Source organism: Gallinula chloropus (assembly GCF_964237585.1).
Source record: "Gallinula chloropus genome assembly, chromosome: 6".
Taxonomy (NCBI): Eukaryota; Metazoa; Chordata; class Aves; order Gruiformes; family Rallidae; genus Gallinula; species Gallinula chloropus.
In genome coordinates, this window is record NC_140091.1 from 22154704 (window position 1) to 22181197 (window position 26494).

Consider the following 26494-nt stretch of genomic DNA (forward strand, 5'->3'; position numbering starts at 1 on the left):
TGCTGGTGTTTCCTGCAGTGGGCTACAAGGTGTACTTTACCTTTGAAAGGCAGTGAGCTTTTGGAACAATTTCCATGGCTCAGCTCTCCTTTGTCTGCCACAGAGGATGTCTGGGGTTCCTGGAAATATTTATTTGGTGAAGGTCTTTGAAACCAATGGTTGCATGTTGATAAACCTTACACTGGAGAGCCTTCCCAGTTGCCTTCCTGGTTGTCCTCCCAGTTGTCTTCCCCTCCCAGGGCTGTGGAAGTAACATGGTTCTGTAGGAGCTGGAAGTAACCTGTGCTGTGTGAAAGTGAGACTTCTTGTAAAAATACGATGCAGGAGATGAAGAAATATAATTAGGGGGAAAACCCAATCACAACAAGCACCAGAGCTGGAAGAACCTGTCTGAACTTCTGTTGAAGCTGTGTGCTGTGGAGGATCGGTGACTGTGGTTTAAGGTGTTTTCCCCATCTTACATGGGTTGTTTTCAGTCCAGTTCTTGCTGGTGATTTAGCGGTTCCCATGATCTGGCTTGTGGCACAACCTCAGAAACAAATAACTGGAGGCAGTGAGCTGCAGGAAGGAGACCGAGCGGTTGCAAGGAGGGAATCCTTTATCCTGGCTTCCCCTTAGAAACAGTTCCCTCATCTGCCTGTACTCATGAACAATGTTATGTGCAAAGCAACATATGAAAACTGAGCACCCCAAGGAGTTACCTAGTGGCAAGACAATGACTTATAACCATCCTCACTGCTCTTTGGTGGCATTTAGGTACAGTTGCCATCGAAGGCCAAAATGCTTTGGGGTCACTGGGATCACGTGTATGCTGTCAGTGAGGAGCTATGACCCCCATTTGATGCAGAGACAGGTTAGAGCAATCCTGAGCAGGTATCTTGTGCTGGTTTATAACATGGAGAGATGGTTTGTCAGCTTTAGTAGCACTTACGGATTGACGGAGGCAGGATTGCGTGGTCTCTCCATCCATGTCTTCTGTTCTGGCTGCTTTTCTTCTTGAGCTGAGGGTTTTAGTAGTAATTGGAACAAATCATGGAGAACCCCCTCATTCATTGCTGGCTTCCAGGTCTTGTGCACTGATGGGTTGTTGCAGCAGAATGGAGAACTCCTTGGAAAGGTGTTTGTGAATGCACCCAAATGATGGCTCAGCATTGCTGTGGATCTCCATCACAGAGCTGTAAACCACCAGCCTTTCTCTGATGGGATACAGACAATTAAAGCTGCAGTTCTCTGATGTACAGATCCCATGAGGAGCTTTATGGGGGAGGCTGGGTCTTCTGGCTGGGGTGGGTTTGCCATGGCTAACAGCCGAGCTGCCACTCAGCTGCTGCTCGCCCCTGTGGCCAAGCGAGGGAGAGAACAGGAGGAATGGGGTTGGGGGAGAAGCTTTTGGGTTAAAATGAAGATGAGGGTTACTAGTGACTGGTGAAAGCAAAGCCAACTCAACTTCAGGATAACTGATTTGTTGCTAATTAAAATAGCTATTTAATTATTCAGATAGTAGGAAACAAAATCAAGTATGAATAACTTCCCTCCCTCCTTTCCTGAGCTCAACTTCATGCCTGCCACCTCCTCCCCACCAGTGCCAGGGGGTTGGGGGCTGCGGTTAATGTGAAGGCATCTCTGTCCTCTCCTTTCCTGTGGCATGGATGTCCCTTCAGGCTGCCAGAGGACCTCTGCTCTGGCACCAGCCACTCCACTGCTGACACCTTGCCACTGAGACCATTTTATAGCAGTGTCACCTGCCTATGTTATTCTAATTGTACACTTGGGAAAAATCTCATCTCCTCTTGCCTACCACAGACATGGGGTGAGCCCTCTATGATTGTAGAATGTGTTGGGTTGGAAGGGACCAATAGAGGCCAGCTAGCCCAACCCTCTGCAGTGAGCAGGGATATCTTCACTAGAGCAGGTTGCTCAGAGCCCCACCAAGCCTGACCTTGAATGTCTCCAGGGATGGGGCCTCTACCACCTCTCCGGGCAACCTGTGCCAGTGATCCACCACCCTCCTATTGAAGAGCTTTTTCCTAATATCCAACCTAAATCTCCCCTTCTTAAGTTTAAACCCATCACCCCTCATCCTATCACTCCATGACCTTGGGAACAGTTCTTCCCCAGCTTTCTTATAGGCACCTTTCAGAGACTAGAAGGTGGCTATAAGGTTGCCCAGAACCTTCTCTTCTCCCGGCTGAACAAGCCCAACTTTCTTAGTCTGACTTCATAGGAGAGGTGCTCCATCCCTCTGATCACTTTTGTGGCATCCTCTGGATGTGCTCCAAGAGGGCTGTGTCCTTGTGCTGAGGGCCTCAGAGCTGGACACAGTACTTCAGGTGAGATCTCGCCAGAGTGGAGGGGCAGATGGACTCTGGCAAATCTGGCATCCCTCATCAGACCCCATTCCTGTCAGCCTGGGTCGTATGATTGCTGCTGGGTGACCTGAGTGCTCAGCCCCCACGTTAGTGGCAGCCAGAGGTGTGTAGGTGAGACCTTAGACTGTGCATTTTGGTGCTCTTGTCTTTTTTTTTCCTCTTGAAATCACAGAATCACCAGGTTGGAAAAGACCTTTGAGATTGAGTTCCAACCGTTCCTGTCCCATGCTAACCCATATCCCTGAGCACCTCATCTACCCGTCTGTTAAACACACCCAGGGGTGGGGACTCAGCCCCCTCCCTGGGCAGCCTGGTCCAGTGCCCCATAACCCTCTTGGGGAAGAACTTTTCCCTCACATCTGATCTGACCCTGCCCTGGTGCAGCTTGAGCCCATTCCCCCTTGTCCTGTCACCTGGCTGAAGAGACCATCACCTACCTTTCTGCACCCTCCTGTCAGGTCAGTGTAGGCAGTGATAAGGTCTCCCCTCAGCCTCTTCTTCTCCAGGCTGAACACCCCCAGCTTCCTCAGCCTCTCCTCAGAAGGTTTGCTCTCCAGCCCCTTCCCCAGCCTGATTGCCCTTCTCTAGACTCTCTCCAGGACCTCAATGTCCTTCTTGTAGTGAGGGGCCCAGTACTGGACTCAGCACTCGAGGTGCAGCCTCACCAATGCTGGGTACAGGGTCACAATCCCTGCTCTGGCCCTGCTGCCACTCTGGGTCTGACACAAGCCAGGATGCTGGTGGCTTTCTTGGCCACCTGGGCACACTGCTGGCTCATGGTCACTTCTCAGCCACCCAACACCCCCAGCTCCTTCTCTGCTTGACAGCTCTCCAGCCACTCTTCCCCAAGCCTGTAAATGGATTCTATTTCACAGTCATTGATTGAAAAAAGTTCAGGACTATGACACTGTAAGGCACAAATTAGGCTTTTTTCTCTCCTAACACACTGTTCCTCTCCATTCTGTCTGGCGTTGTGCCTGACAGTATCTTCTTTTAGGAGCTTTGGAGGCAAAGTTTGAAGAAGTCCATAGCTGGCAGTATGTCTGGATGAGGGAGTTTCCCTTCCTTCTTCAGGCAATACAGAAATACACATAATTTGTATCTCTTATTTCTGTTCAAAAGTGCACATGTGGATGCTGTGTAGAGGTGTGTTTGGGTCCGTTTCTGAGCTTCTTTAACCATCATGCTGATAACAGCTTCAGTAGTGCCTTCTGTTACAGTGGAAGCTAATGTGGAACCTCTTCAGGACAGTAGAAACATATTTCAGAACATATTTCAGCAGCAAACCCTGTTGACAGTATAACAGCTGTTACTTTCTCTTCCAGGTGTTAAAATGGGTTGAAGAAGCAGTTCAAGCCTCCAAAGTGCACCTCTTGTCTACAGACCATCTGACCACCGCTGCAAATACTTGGCAGATCCCTTTTGATCCAAGTCTGAAAGAGGTTACAGTGTCCTTGAGTGGTCCTTCGCCAGCCATTGAAATTCATGATCCATTAGGTGAAGCAGTTTACACCTTTCTTTTGTGATATTGAAAAAATCAGAATGAAAAAGACAAACATCTATGATAAGCTCTTAAAATGGGTACTGGTACATTTTGTTCTCACCTTCCTCTTTCCCTTTGGTGCTCTGGAAGAGCCAGATGTGTTTTTAGTGCTGGTGGTACTTCACAGTGAGCCTTGAGGGAACGGAATCCCTCTCTCAAGCAAACACATTCCTGCATACAACCATCCATATATGTGTAGGTGTATGATAAGATGCACAGTATGAAAACTTTCCCTGTTTTGTTGATGTCTGTGATGTATAACAGGCTACATATCCTGTGAGGATCTCCTGTGCATTCCTACCCCCAGTCACGCTAAGGGCCCTCTGCCAGGAGAACCTGTTGTTGTACTGATAGGGTGTACCAGATGCTTGAAATGGGGTTGGAGAATGGAGGAGGGGGTGGGCTGGCAGATCTGTTAGGCTTCACCTGCTCAAGATCTCCTTTGTGGGACCTGGCTCCTGCACTGCTTCCTTTCCCTGACAGCCCAGTATTTTTTTGTGAGGAGAACATGTTTTGCTCACGGCTCCTGGGTTTCCCAGGGCTTTGTGGCAGGCTGTATTAAATCTCCTTTGTGAACACAAAGAGAGATGATAAATGAGCACTTTTAGTATTCTGGGAAAGATTTGCAGGGAATTATGCCTGGTTTCAATGTCACTGCTAAGTATCAATCAGTCAGGTAGCAAAAATACATCAGTACAGAACAATATTGGTTTTACTGCCTGGGTTGTTTTTTTTTGTTTCAGGCAAGCAGATCAGTAAAGGATCAGGACTGAAGGAATTACTGAATATCCACAACTCTGCAAAGGTAGTGAATGTCAAAGACCCTGAGCCTGGAACGTGGACAATTAAGGTAAAGTTCTGCAGAAGTCCTGTGGCTCATAAGGGGATCGATTAACGAGTTACTATGTTATTTATCATTCATAGATGGGTTTGTATTATAATAAATGTCTTTTCTTTACATAAACTGCAGAACAGGTCCCTTCCCTGGCTAAATGCTGGTGTTTGAAAACACTTGAAACACGTTAGCTACTGCCACACCTTAAAATCCGTGCAAACCTCACCATTGAACTGTCTTGTGGACAGATCCTCTTCAAAGAACTAAATTCTAATCTATACCTTGAGCTGGCTCATGGAGGGCAGTGTGTTGTGACGGATGTGCTTAGAGCAGAGAAGAGGAAGGGAGGTATCATGAGCTGTAAGATTTTACCTTGCCTCCTCACCTCTGTTGTATAAGTGTGTCTTAAGTGGACTCATGCTTTGCCTTACTGTATGCTGCCTTACGCAGGGAGAGAAGCGTGATCCCAGCTTTCATAGAATCAGACTGGTCTGGGTTGGAAGGGACCCCAAGGATCACAGAGCTCCAACCCCCTGACACAGACAAGGACACCAACCTCCAGGCCTGGAGCCACACAAGGTTGCCCAGGGACACATCCAACCTGGCCTTGAACACCTCCAGGGATGGGGCACCCACCCCTTCTCTGGGCAGCCCCTTCCAGCCCCTCACCACTCTCTCTGGAAAGAACTTCCCCCTAATATCTCCTCTAACCCTTCCCTCCTTCAGCTTCACTCCATCCCCCTTGTCCTGCTGGGCTCTGCCCTCAAACAAGCTGATTCCCCTCCTGTTTCCCTACTCCCTTCAGGGATGGGAAGGCTGCAATGAGGCCCCCCTGCAGCCTTCTCTTCCCCAGGCTGGACAAGCCCAGCTCCCTCAGCCTCTCGTGTAGGGGAGGTGCTCCAGCCCTCTGATCATCTCCGTGGCCTCTTCTGAACCCTCTCCACCAGTCCCACATCTATCTTGTATTGGGGCCCCAGGTCTGGACACAGGACTCCAGCTGGGGCCTCAGGAGGGCAGAGCAGAGAGGGACAGTCCCCTCCCTGTCCCTGCTGGCTACCCCTCTGCTGATGGAGCCCAGGATCCCATTGCCCTTCCAACTGCAAGAGCACGCTGCTGGCTCATGTTTAGTTTTTCATCCACCATAACATCCAGGTCCTACTGGTCTAGGTCTCTTCCAGTGGGACTGCTCTGTTCTAGAAGTGCAAACACTCCCTTGGTGTGTTTGGAGGGGAAATCACCTGTGTAAGGCAGCTGTACAGCTGAGCCTGCAGCAAGCCGTGCGGAAGGGATGCATGCTCTGCAGAGCCCACACCATAGGCGCACATATAGTTGGGAGAGGATTATTAATTTGCAGGGACCTCTTGATAGTGCTGCAGAACTGGAGCTAGAGGAGCATTTAATGCCTGGCAGCTCTAGGGAGAGTTGTTTGAATGTCTGCCTACACTGCCAGGATCATGAATCCTGCAAACCTGGCTACAGAGACATCCTGGGAGGCTTGGGGGAAGAAGACTGAAGCTGTTCTGAGCTGAGCCATGTGGAACCGCTTGTGTTGCCCAAATTTCTGGATTCCTGGAATTGCTGAGAGGAGCTTGCTACTCTTACAGCTCAGTGTGTACCACCCTTCAGAGCAGCAAGCTCTCCTAAAGCCGAGGCTGGTGTGATGCAAGCTGCCAAGTGCCTCGGCTGGATGTGGGCCAGCGTGCTCCGTTAGATGCAAACCAGTCCTGACTGAAGCATCAGGCTGCTCCTGCAGTGAGGGTTGTCAAGGTTTTAAGGTTTTGGGGTTTGGTTTTCTGAGCTCAGCTTAATGCCACATCAAATTCCATGGAGAATAAAAGATTCAAATTTATATATTTTAAGGTTCTTTTTTTTAAAAAAAAATAAATGGTTTTGAATATAGTTGTGATATCTTAACTACTTTAACTTTTATGAGCAAGCCAGGTCTTAATCAGGTTTGTGCAAACAGCTTATTGTACTTGTCACCTATCATCATTTAGTAAGATGATAAATCCAGGAGAGCTAAACAAGTATCAGCTGCTACTAAATCAACTGAGGAATGATCACCTTAGTCCATGCAAAAGTATAAGTGCAGCTTCAGTGCATGGTGAAGTCTTCAAATGCCAGGTTTGAGTCCTGTAAAACAACCCAGTTGCCTCCTGTGCTGCAGGAGCCTCTGGTTGCCCTTGGGTCCTTCAGCTGGGAGATTATGAAACACAGGCACAGATTTGATAAAGAAGTCTCTTCCTTCCAGGTCTGTCCCAGTGCCCATGGTTTGCAAGGTGATGGAGTCTTTCCAAAGAGCACTGATGTGGGCTGGGCATGTGGCCCCTCTTGGCATGAGTTGTCAGCAGGCAGTACAGGTTTTGTGCAGAAGGCAGCATGCTTCTTCAGAAAGGTGGCTCTGCTGCTGGTGGTGTTCTCTGCTCCACTGAGCTAGCTGTGAGGCTGCAGTTACCTGCTGAGATGCCTCCCGAGAGATGGGCCTCAACAGGAGCAGGCTGACTCGTTTACAGAAGAAGGAGCATCAGTTTGTTGTTGCTACATTCCTCCCCTAAAGACCTGCCCTGTGGTCTCCTCTTAAAGTGCTCTGTTGGAGCAGTGTGGGAGGCATCCAGTGTCTTGCAGATAAGCTGTCTGGGAGCTCCAGGAGAGCAGACTTAGAGTGCAGTTGTATCATGGAATCATAGATTGTGTTGGGTGGGAAGGGACCTTTAAAGGTTGTCTGGTCCCACCTTTGCAGTGAGCAGGGACATCTTCACTAGATGCATCGAACAACTGCTGAAGAAGGACATGAGCGTTGGAGGCAGGCCAAGAGTCAGGCCTGAGGAGCCATCACCTGCTCTTCTGACCTCAATCCATAGGCTGTTGCTTTTTCAGCTGGGTAATGCCACAAAACCTTTCCTGCTGCTAGCTAAATCCCCATCTATGTGACTTAGGGAAGAAGAGGAAGAGCCCTGAGAAACCAGCAACAGGACTTAGCTGTTCTTGTGATCAAGTCAGGCCTTGAAGGCCTGCCATTCCCTGGAGCCAAAAGCGGTGTAATGGCAAACCTGTTCAGAGCAACGTCTGCTAACATGTCCTTAAAGCCCAATTCCACTGCCTTTGTCCATCATTATAAATATATATTTTAAAATATATTTATATATTAATTTAAAATTAGCTATTGTAGCTTTATTTTTTTTTCTGCTGTGTTGAAGACTACGAGTTGGTTTTAGAGGTGTCTGAAGGCCAGAGTAGTTCAGGAAGAGATGTGTATTTTTCTATGGATCACTTAGCTTCATCTACTGGTTTGTTTTAAGCCTTAAAATTTTAGGGCAAACTACAGGCTTAAAACCTTGTGCAGGTTTATTCACACCATAAACTCCCTAAACAGATGCATAAAGCTATAAAAAGCAAACTTTGTCCCTCAGTCTGTCTAATGAAAATTTAACTGCCAATTAATGCTTGATAACATGAGTTGTTTGGCACACTTAGATATTTCTTTGTGCTGTTAACAGCTGGCTTGTATAAAAAAGGCTCTAGTAGTGAGTTTTTGGAGGTGAAAGGCTAACCAAATAGAGGTTGTTTTAATCAGATAGACATCAGTTTGTCTGAGTGTCTAAATGGCTGTCCCCAGGCAGTTAGTTATAAGAAACAACTGTTTGATATTTGTATGCAGCTGTATGGGAGGTGGGTACTAAACTAGAGAAGTGATGTGGCTGAGGAGGGCTCAGCTAATAATCTCTGGGTGGATAAAGCTTGGTGGATTCACTTCATTTTAATACTGATTTTTCTTTCACGCTGCAAGTCTTGTGTGCTGTATCATCTCCCTAGACAAAACCTCAGAGTAGGTTCTACTACAGAGTAGGTTCTACAGCTTTAGCTTAGATACCGCTCTTCACCCCCTTCTGAACCTTTCTTTGTTTTATTCCTGCTCTTCTGTTTGAAGCTGTCTGTGGGTTTGTCACCATGAAGTCTGTAAAAATCTAACTCCATGGGATGTTTTTGGGTTGTGTGTGTTGTTTTCTTTATTCCCTAACACCTGAAGGGTGGAAAGCAGGTGAGGACAAAAAGCTTTGGGTTCCTGTGCACACTCAACAAGTAGCAGTTGCCCTTTTCTTTTGTAGAATAGAATTGTAGAGTATCCTGAGTTGAAAGGGACCCAAAAGGACCATTGAGTCCAGCTCCTGGCTCCGCACAGAGCCAGCCAACACTGAGTGGTCAAAAGTAACTTTTAAGATCAATCAAAGTATTTGTAAGATTGAGGATTTGCATAAAAGCAACAGTACTTTCAAAAAACGTGTAGCTATGGCTTTTCACGAGTGGGTGGGCATGTGGGGGTTGTTTGGGATCTGGCTTTTTGCTGATTCAAGCGAATGACAAGGTGGTGGTGTGGAGGATAGAGGTGAGAATCTTCTGTCTTGTTTTCCCTGAAAGCTGAAGTCCATCCACAGAACTCAGTGGATGGATTGGATGCCTTGCCCCTCCTGAAGTTCTGGTTACAGTCTCTCACTCTGTTGCTTTTCCAGACCTCGAGCAGCGGAAGGCACTCTGTTCGGATCACAGGTCTCAGCACTATCGATTTTCGAGCTGGATTTTCTAGGAAGCCAACACTAGACTTTAAAAAAACATCCAGCCGGCCAGTACAAGGTTTGTTTCCATTCTACTCCATTCCATGCTGAACCAGTACCATTTGGGAGCCCCCAGAATCAAGTAGAACTCTACATGATCTCTCTGGGCAATATGGGGTGGCTGTTGGTTTAACTCTTGGGCCTTGGATGCTTGAGAGATGTTCCTGAACGTCATTTTTTATATTAGCTTGGGATTTTTTCATCACACAAATGCAGGTATTTGGTCATGAAATGCTTCAAAATTCCAGCTCAATTTCTGTTACCTTTGGAGCTTTAGAGAAAGCCTTCGGGCTCCAGGGCATTAACTCTGGGGAGTTAGGGAAGAGGCTGCTGTTTCAGAAATGCCTGTTGGAGATGGCTGATTTACACCCTAACAAGTGCTGTGTCTCATGACAGCTAATAAGCAGAGCGCAGCTTAGCACAGCTTAGGTTTTCCTGCTACTTAGTGAGTAAGGGTTGACACTGAATGGACCATTCATGGGGTAGGGGGCCATACATCTGGAATTTAACCTTGCCTTTTTAATTGTTATTTTTTTAGCACTTAAAATAGCTGCTTTCTGTTTTTCTAGGGATTCCTACCTTCGTGCTGCTGAATACCACGGGGATCTTTCTTCCAGCTAGAGTAGACCGGCTAGAACTTCTGAGTATTACAGGGGAACTTCTGAAGACCTTGCCTGTGAAATACTATCCTGACAGAAAGCCCTATGGATTATGGAATATTTCTGACTTCATTCCACCAGATGAAGCTTTTTTTGTTAAAATAACAGGCTATGACAAGGATGATTATCTTTTCCAGAGAGTTTCAAGTGTTTCATTCTCCAGTATTACTCCTGGTAAGAGATTTTAACTTAAATGTACATTTGCTACATCTGAATGAGTTAAAATTGCTCCCTAATATCTTTTTCTGACTTATACAAGTGTTTTCTGTGCTGTTTCCTTCCCAAGTTCTTTCCCTGTATCATGAAGGAGAAGGTAATGTTATGTTCTATTAGGTATAATGTTATCAGAAGTTTAAATTTCCTTTTAATAAAGGGAAAAGATGGGATGTACATTAGAAGCTATTAATAATCTTCTGGGGAATATTTACTTCCTTCAGATGCTCCAAAAGTTACAATGCCCACCAAGACTCCAGGATATTACCTCCAGCCAGGGTCTGTTCCTTGCCACGTAGAAAGTCTTATACCTTTTACTCAGCGTTTTACTAAAAATGGACTTAAACTGGGAGTGGATCAGTTCTTCAAGTAAGTAGTGATCTTTGGTTATTTCCCCTATAGTGTTTTATATCCTGTGGTTTAATTTATTATTTACTGTTACATATAGTTTATGTGTTGCTTCCATTCTGCTACTTTGGGTGATACTCGTTACATGTATATATACTTAGGGAGGCTGTATTCCATGGACAATATACACATGCGTGTGCATGATGATGAGGGACAAATTCCCCTCAAATGTGTGCTCTTAAAAATGATGATAAACTGGGTCTTCAAAGCCTAGAAGCCCAATGCTTTTAACTTGTATTTTAAAAAGTTATATAAAGTAGATGGATAACTAGCTTTTTTTCTGGACACCCCCCCAATGATCCATAGATGATTATGGATCATATGTTAAGTTACTTTATTTCTAATTGCTTTTCATGGATACCCTAGAAGTATGTCCTATGGCCTGGCCTAGAAGATATTCCTCTTCAGAAAATCTTTCAAAATCAGAGAACTTATGCTGAATATACCCCAGGGCTCTCCAGACTCCTGTATACAAAATGCATTGCAGGCCCTTTTTCTGTAGGTTGTGGTAAGAACAACGACAAAAACAAACATAAAGCAATTAAAATACTCCTTAAAGTCCATTTCTAGTTCTGGTGCTTGAAAAGAAAAAGGGAGAGATGTACTGGAAAATGGTATCAGCAATGTCTTGTAAAGCCTGGAGTGCATCAGAGAAGGGCTGGAGGCAAAGATTCAGCATCTGATAGCACTGCATGACTACCAAAATAAATACATCCTGAAGCTCCCTTGCACACTGTTAGCACTGTGAAATGTTGATGTTAATCAATGTTGTTAATGAGGTGCCACTTACGTGTAGTAAGGCCTACACATAGTTGAGCAGCTGTGTCATTTTTTCCACCTTTAGTTATCAAACCACACACTTTTACTCCTCACTTCTCTCATCCCCGGCACCTTGGTGATTGGGCTTCATTTTTTATTCTCCTGTCACAGGCCAGATGGATGAACAGATCACCCAAGTTAATTTAGCAAGATACATCTCAAGCCAAATATTGATCACAGTTGAATGGAATCTAATTCAGCTTGGCTTGTCTACTTTTTATTAGCAGGGAAGCTCCATGCGGGATTTGTCCTGCTGACTAGTGTAAAATGGATTTGAGCTGTATCATTGCTCTGATTGAATGAATTTGAATGAGTTTTGGTGACCTGATGTCATCATTACTCATTTTTAAATTGTTGGAGTTGAATATTACTATTCTGTCTTGACAGTTGTCTGAGGGAAGAGGCTGTCACGAAGACCATGGGTTAAGGGTTCTTGAAATGAATGGATTTAGAAAAAGGGTCTTTTACTTGGGTTCCACAGGTGCTATCAGCAGTAGAGATGATAATTCCTAATGTTAAGAGTAACACGTAGGCAAAAGAAGTTTCTCTGAAGCTGCCCCAGCTTTGTTTTTCTAGATTTATGCACTCTGTGGTGGGCTGGTGAGGAAACTTGGCTTTGGATGGATATCCCAGGGCATTTCTGACATGTCAGATCTAGGAGCCCAAGGATGGTAGCCAAACACCTTGTTCCAGTGGGATGTCAGTAGGAACTGGGCACCAGTGTGTCTGTAAAATCCATTTGGTATCATGAGCTGAGGGCTAAATCGGCAAAAATACCGTGTGAAATTCTGACAAGAAAGTCAGTCTGATGGGTTAATTAAAGTAATCATCATCCTGATTAAGAAATAATAATAAATCACTCTGAATCAACTGGTGTTTGTGGTTGTTAGTCATGCCCAGTATCTGATTTGCTAAACCATGCAGACTGTATCCCTCCAAACTGTGGGTTAACTGGGGTGGGTTTAGTTCATTCCAGCTGTCTGTGTCCCCCCTGATAAAAGCATGATGCGGGGTGTGGTAGTTCGGTGACCCAGAGGTGAGGTTAGATACACCTCAAGACTCACTGTGCTCCCTGCCAGGGTTTCTACATCAACTAATAACCAGAAGTGGGATTTGGGCTTTGGAGTTTGCAGCTTGGCTAAGGCACTGTGTGTGTGTTTCCCAACTGGACTGGGTGAGGAGCTTTGGGCAGCAGATCACATGTGGGGAAAGTGATTTGGGTAGGGCAATGGTGTGATGCTGAGGGGTGCTGAGTTATCCCAATAACACGTTGCAAAGAGTTGTGTGCTCTTTGGAGTCAGGGCTGAAGTGTGCAGCAGATGCATTGGGGTGTGTTTATTCATCACTGCAGTTTTTAGACTCATAGAATCGTAGGTGTTGGAAGGGACCTCGAGAGATCATCGGGTCCAACCCCCCTGCCAAAGCAGCTCCCCAGCTCATATTGCACAGATGGGCGTCCAGACGGGGCTGGAATATCTCCAGAGACGGAGACTCCACACCCCTTGGGCAGCCTGTCCCAGGGCTCTGTCGCCCTCACTGTGTAAAAGTTCTTCCCCATGTTGGTGCGGAACTTCCTGTGCTCCAACTTGCAGCTATTGCCCCTTGTCCTGTCTCCACAGACCACTGAAAAGGGGCTGGCCATTTCCCCCTGCATCCCATACTTGAGATATTTATAAACATTAATAAGGTCCCCCCTTAGTCTTCTCAAGCCTGAGCAGTCCCAGGTCACTCAGCCTTTCCTCATAGGGGAGATGCTCCAGGCTCTTAATCATCTTTGTAGCCTTTCTCTGGACTCTCTCAAGGAGATCCCTGTCCTTTTTATACCAGGGAGCCCAGAACTGGACACAATACATTGTATTGCCTTTTCTTAGGAGACCACTGCAAGTCTCTGTTTGCCAAGCTGTTCTACTCTGGACATGTTTCCTTCTAGGCTTCTGTTCTCAAGGCTTCCATGTTTGACATCTGGTGCACAGCACAAGGCAGGAACGAAGGAGAACAGGCTTGCATAACTTTAACATACTTTCCACGAGAGAGAGAAGTGTTGCACTTCCTACTTGGAAGAAACACCACTTTATCCTTTAGCACTGATAGTTCCTGTGACTCCCATTTGCCAGTACCATGCTGCAAAATGTCATAGGCGTGACATATGATATATTAGTTTATCTAGAATAAGTATGAGGTAGGAGACAATGAGTAGGAAGCCATTTGAGGTCACTGTACACTGTTTTGTGGTGTAATTGGGTTGTCTGTCTCCTGTGTTACAGCACTGATTCTGAGGATCTTGTTTTTATCCTTTAAAGGCTGATAAATTGATCTATTTAGACCAACGAGAGAGACACAAAGGGGTCACTAATTCCATGTTTTCCCATAAGATGGCAATTACTTGCCAAAGCTATCAGGGATATTTTGATGCTCATCGGTTTTGTTTATATGCCATAGCAACAGGCCAGGGAGCACTGGGACACTGCAGAACCAACTCTAATTTGCTCATTTATGTCATCATCTGTGTCTCTGTTGCACCATTAGTTGTATAAAATGTGGGTTTGGAGCTTGAGAAGCTGTAAGAGTGTTTTTAAGCCCTGTAACGGCCAATAGATGTAGTTATCCTGTTATTCTCCTCTGGCCTTTAAAATCGCATTGGGTTGGTACTCTGATCTTTGGGGTCCCTTCCAACCCAGAGCATTCCATGGTTCTATGATGATTGCATGTGATAGGTGATGTTGCTGCCTCTCAGCTTTGCCTCCTCTAATTTATTTTAAGGATTTCTCCGGATTTCTGATCTGTTACCTTGCATCTCTTCTGAAAATGGAGGGCAGGGCACAGTCTTGACTCCATCAGTTCTGCACACTGGTTGCCTAGCCATGCAAAACTAAGCAGTGCAACAACTACAGTGTGCAGTGTATTGGGCTGTTGTGGTTCCTGATGGTTGTAAGTTCAGAGGTGCAGCTGGCAGAGCAGAGGTCAGTCATCTTCATCGTGAAATTCCCCATTTTCCTGGGTTGTAAATATATGGGATGGAGGTAGTCCCTGTGGTTTGAAAAGTGCAGAGAGCTGCCTGGCTGCAGTCATCATGTAGTAGAGTAGGAGCTGTTCTCTCCACTGGGTGAACCTACTAGTGGGTTTTCATATAGAGGTGGGGGAGAAGTAGGTTGTATCTGGTGCAGGATGCGGAATCCTTGATGTGTAGCCCCTGTCTGTTCCCATGAGTTTGAGAAGCTCAGGCTGGAGGGGTGAGCCCTTGTTACACCTAATAGTAAGAGCCCCAGGCTTGGTACTGTAGGCTGGTCCTACACAGAAACATGTTGGTGCTGTGGAAGGGTACCTGCTCAATGGTAGATACAACAACTGAGTATGAGCAGCTGAGTGAATGCCTGCAAAAATGATGGGCTTGGTTACTGTGAGACAACTGGTGACACACGTGGGAAGCATGCTTGTTGATGTGCAAGTGAGATGTTCTGCAAAGCCTTCCCTTTCCTCAGGCATACAATACCTATCTGGCCAGCCTTTTATTTCATTGACTAAAATCCATGAAGCTAGACCCAATCTGACCCATCAGAGGGTCTGTTTTTCCTCTTGTGAGAATCTCCTGTCTCTAGAGTCAGGAAACCAAGTTCTTGTGTGTCTCAAATCCTTCAGGAATTCAGTGTGTGTGCCCTTTTCTTCCTCCAGAGAATCCTCTAGCATGAGCTGGGAAATTGCTGAGGTCTCCTTGTCTGACGAGGGCTTTTACGAATGCATGGCCACGAGCAGCGCGGGAACGGGACGTGCACAGACATTTCTGGATGTATCAGGTGGGTAGCAGCCATCCTGCTGACGTGTGGCACCGTCTCCTGCTGGAATGCTTCTCAGAGCTATTGCATCTATGTGTTGTGGGATAGATGAGGGGATAGATGGGATAGATCCAGGCCTGGAGGTAGGTGGCCCTGCCTGTGGCAGGGGGTTGGAACTCTGTGATCCTTGGGGTCCCTTCCAACCCAGACCTGTCTGTGATTCTGTGGGGAATTACAGAAGTTGCATTCAAATGTTTTCTACTGTTTTTTTAAAACAAGCTTCAGTAAATTGTTGTAAATCTTTTCTCATCTATTACCTTGAACTTTGGAAAAATAACTAACTAGGGTGAAGGAAGGAAAATGGAATGAGGAATACATTGGGCTAAGAACAGAGGTAACTTTGAACAAACAGTAGCATTTGGTTGCTATTGCTAATGTCTAGCAATCATCATAGATAATATTAATCCCTGTTATGAGTAAAGTTGGCCTTCTGTGAAGGCATACTAAAGCTATGCTGCTTGTGTACCCATCAGTCTGACAATGGGGACTTGTGGATCTTGGTTATTGCTGGCAGGTTATGATGTGGAGACTTTTGGCAGATCAGCTAGAAACCACAGAATCACAAGGTTGGGAAAGACCTTTAAGATCATCAAGTCCAACCGTTCCTGTCCCATGCTAACCCATATCCCTGAGCACCTCATCTACCCATCTGTTAAACACACCCAGGGGCGGGGACTCAGCCCTCTCCCTGGGCAGCCTGTTCCTGTGCCCCATAACCCTTTCGGGGAAAGAACTTTTCCCTCACATCTGATCTGACCCTGCCTTGGTGCAGCTTGAGCCCATTCCCCCTCATCCTGTCACCTCTCCCCTGGCTGAAGAAACCATCACCCACCTCACTGACCTGACAGGAGGGTGTAGAGTAGGCAGTGATAAGGTCTCCCCTCAGCCTCCTCTTCTCCAGGTTGAACACCCCCGGCTCCCTCAGCCACTCATCAGAAGGTTTGCTCTCCAGCCCCTTCCCCAGCCTGGTTGCCCTTCTCCAGGCACACTTCAGGACCTCAATGTTCTTCTTGTAGTGAGGGGCCCAGAACTGAACCCAGCACTCTAGGTGCAACCTCACCAGTGCCGAGTAAAGGGGCCTTTCTGGCCATGCTGGGTCTGACTTAATGTTTCTCAAAGTAAAACAACAGGCTTTACTTCACAAAATTAATTCATCTTCTCTGGAGAAGAGAAGGCTCTGTGGAGACCTAATCACTGCCTACCAATACCTGCTGTGGTCCTACAGGAAAGTGGGAGAGGGGCTGTTCACCAGGAAGTACAGGGACAGGACAAGGGGCGATGGCTTCAAGCTGGAAGAGGGCAGGGTTAGGTGACACGTTAGGAAGAAATTCTTTACTCTGAGGGTGGTGAGGCTGCATATTTTGACCAGAGACTTTCACCCTTGGGGTTTATTTTCATGCCTTGAGAAGACCCTTAACTCCGTATTCTCTAAAACAACCCATTCAGTAGCTGAAGAGGGTGACTGTATATACCTTCACCTTGTCTTTTCCAGGTAGGATGAGGTAATCCAAAGAAACAGGTGTGGTGATATTGGGTCCATGCAAGGCAGAGGTGGTAGAGAAACAGCCCTCTTACACCAAGTGGTAAATTTGAGGAGAGGAAGATCCTTTTTAGTCACACAAAGTGCTCAAGTAGAATAGAACAGTAACAGCAGTGCTTACTGAAGCCCAAGCCCTAGAGCACTAGCTTGTCTTCTGGCTGTGCAGGTCCTTCAGGTGGATAGGGGGTTCCCATATGCTTGTTTCTCCCCAGTGCAAGATGAGCTTAAAGACACAGTGCTACATCCTGAATGAACTGGGGCTGTTCAGCCTGGAGAAAAGAAGCCTGAGAGGGGATCTGATCAGTGTTTATCAATATCTGAGGGGTGGGACACAGGGGGACAAGGCCAGCCTCTTCTCAGTGTCTGTGGGGACAGGACAAGGGGTGATGGCCTCAAGTTGGAGCACAGGAAGCTCCTCACCAATATGGGAAGAACTTCTTCCTGGTGAGGGTGAGGGAGCCCTGGGACAGGCTGCCCAGGGGAGTGTGGAGTCTCCTTCTCTAGAGATATTCCAGCCCTGTCTGGACGCCTCCCTGTGCAATATGAGCTGGGGATCCTGCTTTGGCCAGGGGGGTTGGACCCGATGATCTTTGGAGGTCCCTTTCAGCCCCTACAGCTCTGTGATCCTCTCTCACTGATGATGGGGTCTTTCATCCTCTCTGGCACAGCAGTTTTGACCTAAATCCAGTGTGTTCTTTTGACATAAGCTCCTGTGTGGTAGCTTAGCATCAGGGAATGAGCATGCTGCCCTGGGTTCTGCTTCATGGCTTCAGCAAAGTGGAATGAAACTGAACATGAACACAGTATTATGCTGGTTTGGGTTTGTTTTTTCACTCTTGACATTGGTTATTTGGCATTGTTTGTCAGGACTCCACAGATGAAGTACAGGTTCCCTAAGCTTTTTCTCTTCTGATTTCATTATTTGCTGGTTTTCTGCAGAGCCTCCACCTGTGATTCAGGTTCCTAACAACGTCACCGCTGTCCCTGGTGAAGGAGCCATCTTGACCTGCCTGACTTTAAGCACGGTGCGGTACAACCTCACCTGGCAGAGAAACGGCAGGGATGTGAGGCTTAAGGAGCCCCTGCGAATAAGAATGATGAGCAACCTGTCTTTAGAGGTGAAGACTGTAAAGCTTACAGATGCTGGCAAGTACAACTGCATCGCTTCGAATGAAGGTGGATCTACCACAGCATCGGTCTTCCTTACAGTGCAAGGTAAGTGGAAATGGCATCTTAATGACACTGCTGGTATTTTCTTGTGAGCCGTTTCTTGTAGTAACTTCTGCATTTGATTTATGCCCATGGATAAAACTGCTTGGAGACTGACAGAACATGATATTGTTTTAAAAGAGCAACAGGAGTCACCAGACAGCACTAGTGCTTGTTCTGTGGGACCGCCTTGTGCTGCAGTGTGGTCCTTTTCCTCCTGCTCCTCCTCCTCCTCCTTCAACTGCAGTTTAAGCAAATGGGAGTGGCTTGCCAGGAGTGGCTTGCCTCTAAGGGGCGGAGGACAGAAATGGCTGCATGCATGCACACCACTCCCCAGTACTTGTAGCCAGCCTCTGCTCTGAGAATACTTCAGGCTGGCTATGTGGGTTGTCTGTATTTCTTTTTCAGTGAAGCTATAGCTAAAAAGTTACAAAGGTGTAATTAAACTGGTAACAGTTTCTGCGTTCATTAGTTTATATTGCTTTATAACAGAACAGTCCTAAGTGTTTCTGTCTCTTCTGTCATTGTATCTCATTTATAGAGCAAATCAACAAGCTAAGAACTGATGATTTCATGAGGGCAATGACTTAATAAAATGTCAAAACTGAAAAAGACAATGTGGGTGAGACCAAACAAGGGTGAGATCTGTGCTATCCCTATGCCAGGAAGAAACTTAAAAAGAGCAGTGATCTGTTTTGGAGCACAACCTTTTATAACTCAAAGCCCTGCAGGTTTCTGTTTGCCTTTGTCACATGGAGGCTTGAACTGTTGGTTCCTGGCTGCCCACCTGTGGGTAAGAAGATATGGAACTCAGAATGCTCCAGAAAAAAGCTCTGGGTACTCGTAGGTGACTGCTGGGATTTTTGCTTGATGATACTGGGTCATACTAGGTGCAGAGTGGGCAGCTTTGTTAGTTTTATTGCTGTAATTCTTTGTTCACTGATGTAAAACTTAGTCATGGAAAAAGAGGCGTTCGATGGATTTGCCTGGCCTAAGGTGCTCCAAAACAGAGAATGGTCAGAAGTGGAGTTGTAACAAGATGTAGTTTCCCTGATAGGAAGAGTATATTGGTTTACCAAGGTGGAATAAGTAGGTGTGCAGTCAAGTACGTAGGACCTATTATGAAATACAGCAGGAGGAAGTGTTTCTTCTTTGACCTGTTTGAGTTGCCCTTGGATGGCTCCAGCAGAATTATAACTGTGAATTTCCAGCAAGGCCAAAGGAAAAAAGCCATGAAAACCCACCAAACCCCATACACTTGGAACACTTAGTTTTAAGTTCTGCAGGATTTTTCCATCAAGACACTCATTCAAGCATGTCAAAGGCAGCAAGAGAAGTGCTCCCCTCCCTCGTTCATCTCTTCCTGGGATTTTGATTTTCCTCCCTAACGTCTGGAGACCATCTGGGAGCTTTAACACAATGACAAAATTACTTCTGGCAGTTTTTTATAGTGAAGCTGAAGAAGTGTACTGCTGCCACAGCAGAATATTGAGTTTCAAATCACTCCTATATGTAGAATGATTATATCAGCTAGTTGGGAATTCCGTTTTGGCTGGTACCAGTCTTGCAAACAGCTTTCAAACATCACAGAATCACAAGGTTGGAAAAGACCTTAGGGATCATCAAGTCCAACCATTCCTGTCCTGTGCTAACCCATATCCCTGAGCACCTCATCTACCTGTCTGTTAAACACACCCAGGGGCAGGGACTCAGTGCCCTCCTTGGGCAGCCTGTGACAATTCCTGACAAATCTTTTACTGAAAGATGTTTTCTTAACATCTAATCTGACTCTGCCCTAGTGCAGCTTGAGCCCACTTCCCCTTGTCCTATGTCCTGTCACTTGGCTGAAGAAACCATTGCCCACCTCTCTACACCCTCCTGTCAGGTCAGTGTAGATGGTGATAAGGTCTCCCCTCAGCCTCCTCTTTTCCAGGCTAAACACCCCCAGCTCCCTCAGCTGCCCTCATAGGATTTTCCCACAGCCCCTTCCACCCTGCTGTGGTGTTACCTCTTTTTGTTTGAAAAAAGCTCCCCACACATCAAGTGGCTGGATGGTACCGGGATGGTTTGTGCTGCTGTTTGTGGCCATTTCAGTCGACTTGGACAAAACGATTTTTCTGACTTCTGGAGGTACTTTGGTGTGTGATGGGAGGGGTGGCTGACACACAGGAACGCTGTGCTGCCATCCAGTGAGATCTGGACAGGCTGGAGAGCTGGGCAGTAAGAAACCAGATGAAGTTCAACAAAAGCAAGTGTAAAGTCTGGCACCTGGGAAGGAACAACAGTTTGTATCAGTACAGGCTGGGGAATGACCTGCTGGAGAAGCGCTCTGTGGAGAAGGACCTGGGGGTCCTGGTTGATGACAGGTTGACCATGAGCCAGCAGTGTGCACTGGTGGCTAAGAGAGCCAATGGGATCCTGGGGGACATCAGGAGGAGTGTAGGCAGCAGGTCAGAGGTGGTGATCCTCCCCCTCTACTCTGCCCTGTTCAAGCCCCACCTGGAGTATTGTGTCCAGTTCTGGGTTCCTCAGTATAAAAATGACAGGGATCTCCTGGAGAGAGTCCAGAGAAGGGCTACAAAGGTGATTAAGGGCTTGGAGCATCTCCCCTATGAGGAAAGGCTGAGTAAGTTGGGACTGTTCAGCCTTGAGAAGAGAAGACTAAGGGGGGGACCTAATTAAAGTTTATAATTATCTGAAGCAGGGGGAATCAGCCAGCCCCTTTTCAGTGCTCTGTGGAGACAGGACAAGGGGCAATGGCTGCAAGTTGGAGCACAGGAAGTTCCGCACCAACATGTGGAAGAACTTTTTCACAGTGAGAGGGTGAGGGAGCCCTGGGACAGGCTGCCCAGGGAGGTGGTGGAGTCTCCTTCACTAGAGATATTCAAGACCCATCTGGATGCCTATCTGAGTGATATGTCCTAGGGAGCTGCTTTGCCCAGGGGGTTGGACCTGATGATCTCTCGAGGTCCCTTCCAACCCCTACAATTCTATGAATCTATGGTTGTGTACAACTCATAGTGCTTGTTAGGGTCTGGAGTAGTGTTCAAAGAGCAGTTTCTATTTGGCAGCCAGGGAGTAAAGGGTGGCTGTGTGTATGAAGCTAAAGCTTTCATGGGGCTGTCATTGTTAGCGTTATGAAGAGGGAAATGCGAAGCCTTGTTAATAGATCATGATGCTTCAACTCTGTGTAGTTGCAAGTAGTTCAGAATGTCAAATCAAATTCACATTGAAGCCCTTTATTATTGTTGGGATGGTTCCATACAGATCTCTGCATTTTGGATCGCAGGAGAATAAACACTGCTTTCATCCCTGTTTTCCTTCTGGAGTGGGAGTTAAGGCCGAGAACAAATGTTGGTAGCTCTAAAAATAACCCTGCATCTGCTCTGCACACTCAAGTGGGTTGTAGTAAGCCTTGTTTTGAAAACTTTCATTTGGATGCTGCTGTGTCTGAAAGAGAACATCCATCTGACTCTTGTGACAGCAGCTGTACAAATACAGGCTGAAACCTTGAATGAGAGATGACTTCTTCTCCCAGTGTCAAGAAGAACATGCTATGCTAAGCCACCGTTGGTCCCACGCTGACAGCGAGCGCAGCTAGGGGAAGATCCCATCCAAAACTTTCTGTGGAGTGGTGGTGTGCTGCTCGCAGGGGTTGGAAAGGTCACTGAATGATGTTCTATACATCTCAAGGAGTGTAACCACTCTAGCCTTTGGATAGTACTGCTGCTTATTGAGTGCTGTGACTGCTAAAGCCTGTGTTCACCTTTGGATGCTCTTACATGGTAACTACATAACATGGATTGCTTGAGTCCTCCCAGCAGCTTGGTCTTACACGGGAACATAAGTGAGTTTGAGGGCACTGGCTGCTTTCTCAGGTGCTCCGTGTAATTTCTTAAAATCCTGGAGGAGCGTAGTGTAGCGGGTGAGGCCAGAGGTTGGCCTGGAGTGTGGGACGCTGATTGTCCTGCAAACGTTTCACTGGTCTGGTTCTCACTGATGGGTGTCCACAGGCCTGTAAACTAGTTCTTCCCCATTTGTTACAGTCCTGTAGGCAAAATAGGAGTTTGCTACATGCGAATTGAATTCTCTGGCCTGTTTTGGTAGCTTGACTTCAGTAATACTGATTTGGGGGGATTTTAAGGAATCTAGGCTTTTTTTTCTTTCTTAATTTAAACAAAATGCATGCCTAAGAGATTGATTTCTGGTAGGTTTTTTGCTTTCTTCCCCTCCAAGAATTCTAAATAGACAATTAAAACCTAGATCCCTGAAACCGATGACACTAGATGTGCTTGGTGATGCTGAATGTCTTGGGTTTGTGTTTTCTGGTGTAAGTCAGTAAAAGTAGCCAACAAGGCGTTTCTTTTTATGATTGTGACTGTCTCTTGCCTCTGCAATGCAGCTACGTAGTGAGTGTAGGGACTTCAGTAGCTTTTGCTTGTGTGTGTGTCGGTGAGGAGGTGTTTGAGCTCAGTAATCGCCGCATCTGGTGAGTCCCAGTAGTAGATGACCAAGCGAGGCAGCGCTGACCGCGTGTCAGCTTGAGAGCCATCCCAGGCCAGGAAATGCAGGTGTCTGTGCGTTGCTGTGCAGCGTGTGGGCCGATTCCCTGGCTGTTTGGGTAGAACAAGGGCAGGCAGGCTGCAGTTACTGCTCTGTCTGTAGCATGCTGGGGCTCCTTCACCTGCTTATTCCCTGAAGGTTTTACTGCCTGTCTGGTGTCCCCACCACAACTGTGAGCAGATGCTGAAAATGCCTTTTGAGTAGCACTGTTAAATAATTTGGGGTGATCATAGCATCATAGAATCGTAGGGGTTGGAAGGGAGTTCCAGAGCTCAAGCCCAGCCCCCCTACCAAAGCAGGGTCCCTAGGACAGGTCGCACAGGGAGGTGTCCAGATGGGTCTTGAATATCCTCTTTGAAAGGGAGCTGAACCGCTCTGTATCCTTCAGTGCTAATTATCGCTCACAGCAGGCTTGAGGATGGTTCCTGAGCTGGTTTTGGCAATCTAGCCTCTTGCACAGGGAAATGCAGTTTAGCAGAAGGGTCGGGAACAGCCTGAGCTGTCTCTCTGGGGTTCTCTGCCCCTCAGGTAAATTAATGAGCATCCCCAGGTTCAGTTGTCCTCTCCACAGCTGCTGTTTGTAATGGGTTCTCTTCTACACTCAGTGAAAGGAAACTGAGGTGGGGGGGGAGGAAATTGGTTGCCTTGTTAGACCAGTCACTTTGCAGCTTGATTTAATGAGTTGGCCAGAATTTATTGTTTGGGAGGTTTCATTTGAAACTCTTCCCTGGGTCACTACAGATCAGTGCAATAGCAAGACAAATGAAGCATGCTCATCCAGATAGAAATATCTTTGCATTCCCTGAGTCTCTTAGATAATTTGTTACACAGGCAAGTAAATAAGTTATGATTAAGCTTTTGTCATGGTTTGTAGTATTCAGATTAGGAAGAGTTCATAATCCAAAGAATTTAAGTCTGAACCTGATGAAAGATAAAAACTCAGGCTGTTCAGTAAACCAGGATATTAGGGTCATGCATCTTAATTTCTGTCATTTGGTTGCTTTGTTCATTGTTGCTGCCTTCCCACAGTGAATTGTCTGTGTAGTGACGATGTGTAGGCCTGTGGAAGGATTCCCAAGAGGAGTTTTGGAGGAGTGGAACTGTAACGTGTTTGGAAATCAGTACTTCTAGATGTCTCCAGACCTACCCAGACCTGTGGTTCAAGGCCATATACCATGTGGATCTCTTGGAAACTAGTGCCTTGCAGGACACTTGATCTGTGTTACAAAAAGCACGATAAAGTCATTAATTAAACCTTAAATATTGTAGTTATAGGAAAGGTGTTGGATGACCGTTCCAGGGCAGGGCTGTGCACAGTCCTTGGTGATGTGTAACAGCATAAACAAGTTCAATTTATGCTTCAGTGACGTGTCTCCATCATGTGAGGATGGGGAGACATCTCCTGAGTAGAACCTACTAAATGGTGGAGGTTGAAGTACTCCCTGCAGAGTCCTGGTGTACCAAGATGGTGTTTCTTTATCCATAGTGTCTCTGCGCTGCTCTGCTGGAACAGGCTGACCCCTGATTCTTCACTATCACCTATAAAGGAGCTCACTAGTTGGCTTTTTCTGACTCTACCATCATGTAGGGCTGAGCACAAACCCAGGGTGGGAGCAGAGAACCCATTTCCTTTCCTCCTGCAGGGAGGGGACTGAAGGCCAGGCGTGTGGTACCTGTGGTGTCAGGCACTCTCAGAATGTCCCTCATTCACAGACTTTTTGACCGTGGTGTGTGTCTGTCTCATGGGAAGTCCTTCTTGGGGCTGCAGAGGGGAAATGGGCAGCAGGGGGGATGCTGCCTGGTGTATTGCAGCTGATCCCTCACTCTGTCCCGCGGTACCAAGGGGTGCTGCCAGCACTGGCGAAGCCGTGGTGTGTGCATACTCTCTGGCTGAACAAGAGGCGATCCCAATGCGGCTCCACCTCACCTCGAGAAGCTGAATTTGGAAGGTACCTGAGCGTGGTGCCGAAGCAGTTCATAGATCACATGCTTAGTTAGTGTGAAGGGGACCTCTGAAGCTATCTAGTCCCACCCCCTGCAGTAAGCAGGGACATCTTCAGTAGATCAGGTCTCTCAGAGCCCCATCAAGCCTGACCTTATGGAAATGTGGCCTGTTGTGCAGTATTAACTTCACAGGGTGCCAAGCCAGGGGATGTAGTGGGACAGCACACCCTGCCTGGGCCAGCGCAGATGGGCAAGGAGCTTGGTGGGAACTTGGCAGCTAAGGGGGATGGCTGGCAAGTGCATGGAGCAAGATAATGATGTCCAAAGACAATATTCCCTTTTAATCAGGCTGGCTCAGCTGATGCCAGTATGGCTGAATGTGACTGGCTGATCAATGCTGAAGGCTACTTTCTGTTTATCCCTGCTGAATGTTCTGGTCTTCATTTATGCTGTAAGAATCACAGAATCACAGAATCACAGAATCACAGAATCTTAGGGGTTGGAAGGGACCTCAAGAGATCATCGGGTCCAACCCCCCTGCCAAAGCAGGCTCCCTATCTCATATTACACAGATAGGCATCCAGACGAGACTTGAATATCTCCAGAGAAGGAGACTCAACCACCTCCCTGGGCAGCCTATTCCACTGCTCCGTCACCCTCACTGTGAAAAAGTTCTTCCGCATGTTGGTGCGGAACTTCCTATGCTCCAGCTTACAGCCATTGCCCCTAGTCCTGTCCCCACAGACCACTGAAAAGGGGCTGGCCAAATCCCCCTGCGTCCCAAGTCTAAGATATTTATAAACACTAATTAGGTCTCCCCTAAGCCTTCTTTTCTCCAGGCTGAACAGACCCAGCTTACTCAGCCTTTCCTCATATGGGAGATGTTCCAGGCCCTTAATCATCTTCGTGGCCCTTCTCTGGACTCTCTCCAGGAGATCCCTGTCTTTTTTATACCATGGAGCCCAGAACTGGACACAGTACTCCAGGTGGGGCCTGACCAACGCAGAGTAGAGGGGGAGGATCACTTCCTTCGACCTGCTGGACATACTCTTCCTGATGCATCCCAGGACCCCATTGGCTCTCTTCGCCACCAGTGCGCACTGCTGGCTCATAGCCAACCTGTCATCAACCAGGACCCCCAGGTCCTTCTCCACAGAGCTCCTGTCTCAGAAGTCTGGTCTCAGCTCACAATCCCAATGGGAGCCTTTCTCACTTTTTCAGTTTGTGTGATTTGTTTTCTCTATGCTTCTTTCATCTGGCTTGTGAGCAGAAGTATAGGATAGATGTGAGCGTTAATCACAGAGTTGCAGGATTGTAGGGGCTGGAAGGGAGCTCCAGAGATCATCAGGTCCATCCCCCTGCCAAAGCAGGGTCCCTAGGACAGGTCACACAGGGAGGCATCCAGATGGGGCTGGAATATCTCCAGAGAAGGAGACTCCACACTCCCCTGGGCAGCCTGTCCCAGGGCTCCCTCACCAGGAAGAAGTTCTTCCCATATTGGTGCGGAACTCCCTGTGCTCCAACTTGAGGCCATCACCCCTTGTCCTGTCCCCACAGACACTGAGAAGAGGCTGGCCATTTCCCCCTGTGTCCCACCCTTCAGCTATTGATAAACACTGATCAGATCCCCTCTCAGGCTTCTTTTCTCCAGGCTGAACAGCCCTGGGTCACTCAGCCTTTCCTCGTAGTGGAGATGCTCCAGGCCCTTCATCATCTCCGTAGCTTCCGCTGGACTCTCTCCAGGAGATCCCTGTCCTTTTTATACCAGGGAGCCCAGAACTGGACACAACACTCCAGGTGGGGCCTGACCAGGGTAGAGGGGGATGATCACCTCCTGTGACCTGCTGGCCACACTCCTTTTAATATCCCCAGGATTCCATTTGATCCTGATGCATGTTGCTAAAATATGATTTAAACTTAACAGGAGCCAGCTGCACAGAGTGGATTCCTTC

General features: G+C 47.1%; 1 protein-coding gene across 1 annotated transcript in view; it reads left to right on the forward strand.

Moving 5' to 3' along the window:
* Nucleotides 1-26494, forward strand: part of HMCN1 (hemicentin 1) — a gene marked incomplete at both ends in the record, with an annotated part of 204833 nt that overhangs the window by 44375 nt on the left and 133964 nt on the right. The window contains 7 exons of the mRNA XM_084266123.1: nucleotides 3695-3866; nucleotides 4656-4762; nucleotides 9256-9376; nucleotides 9927-10190; nucleotides 10454-10598; nucleotides 15126-15247; nucleotides 17766-18041. Coding sequence (XP_084122249.1) covers nucleotides 3695-3866; nucleotides 4656-4762; nucleotides 9256-9376; nucleotides 9927-10190; nucleotides 10454-10598; nucleotides 15126-15247; nucleotides 17766-18041 — 1207 coding nt within the window. The remainder of the gene's footprint in view (nucleotides 1-3694; nucleotides 3867-4655; nucleotides 4763-9255; nucleotides 9377-9926; nucleotides 10191-10453; nucleotides 10599-15125; nucleotides 15248-17765; nucleotides 18042-26494) is intronic.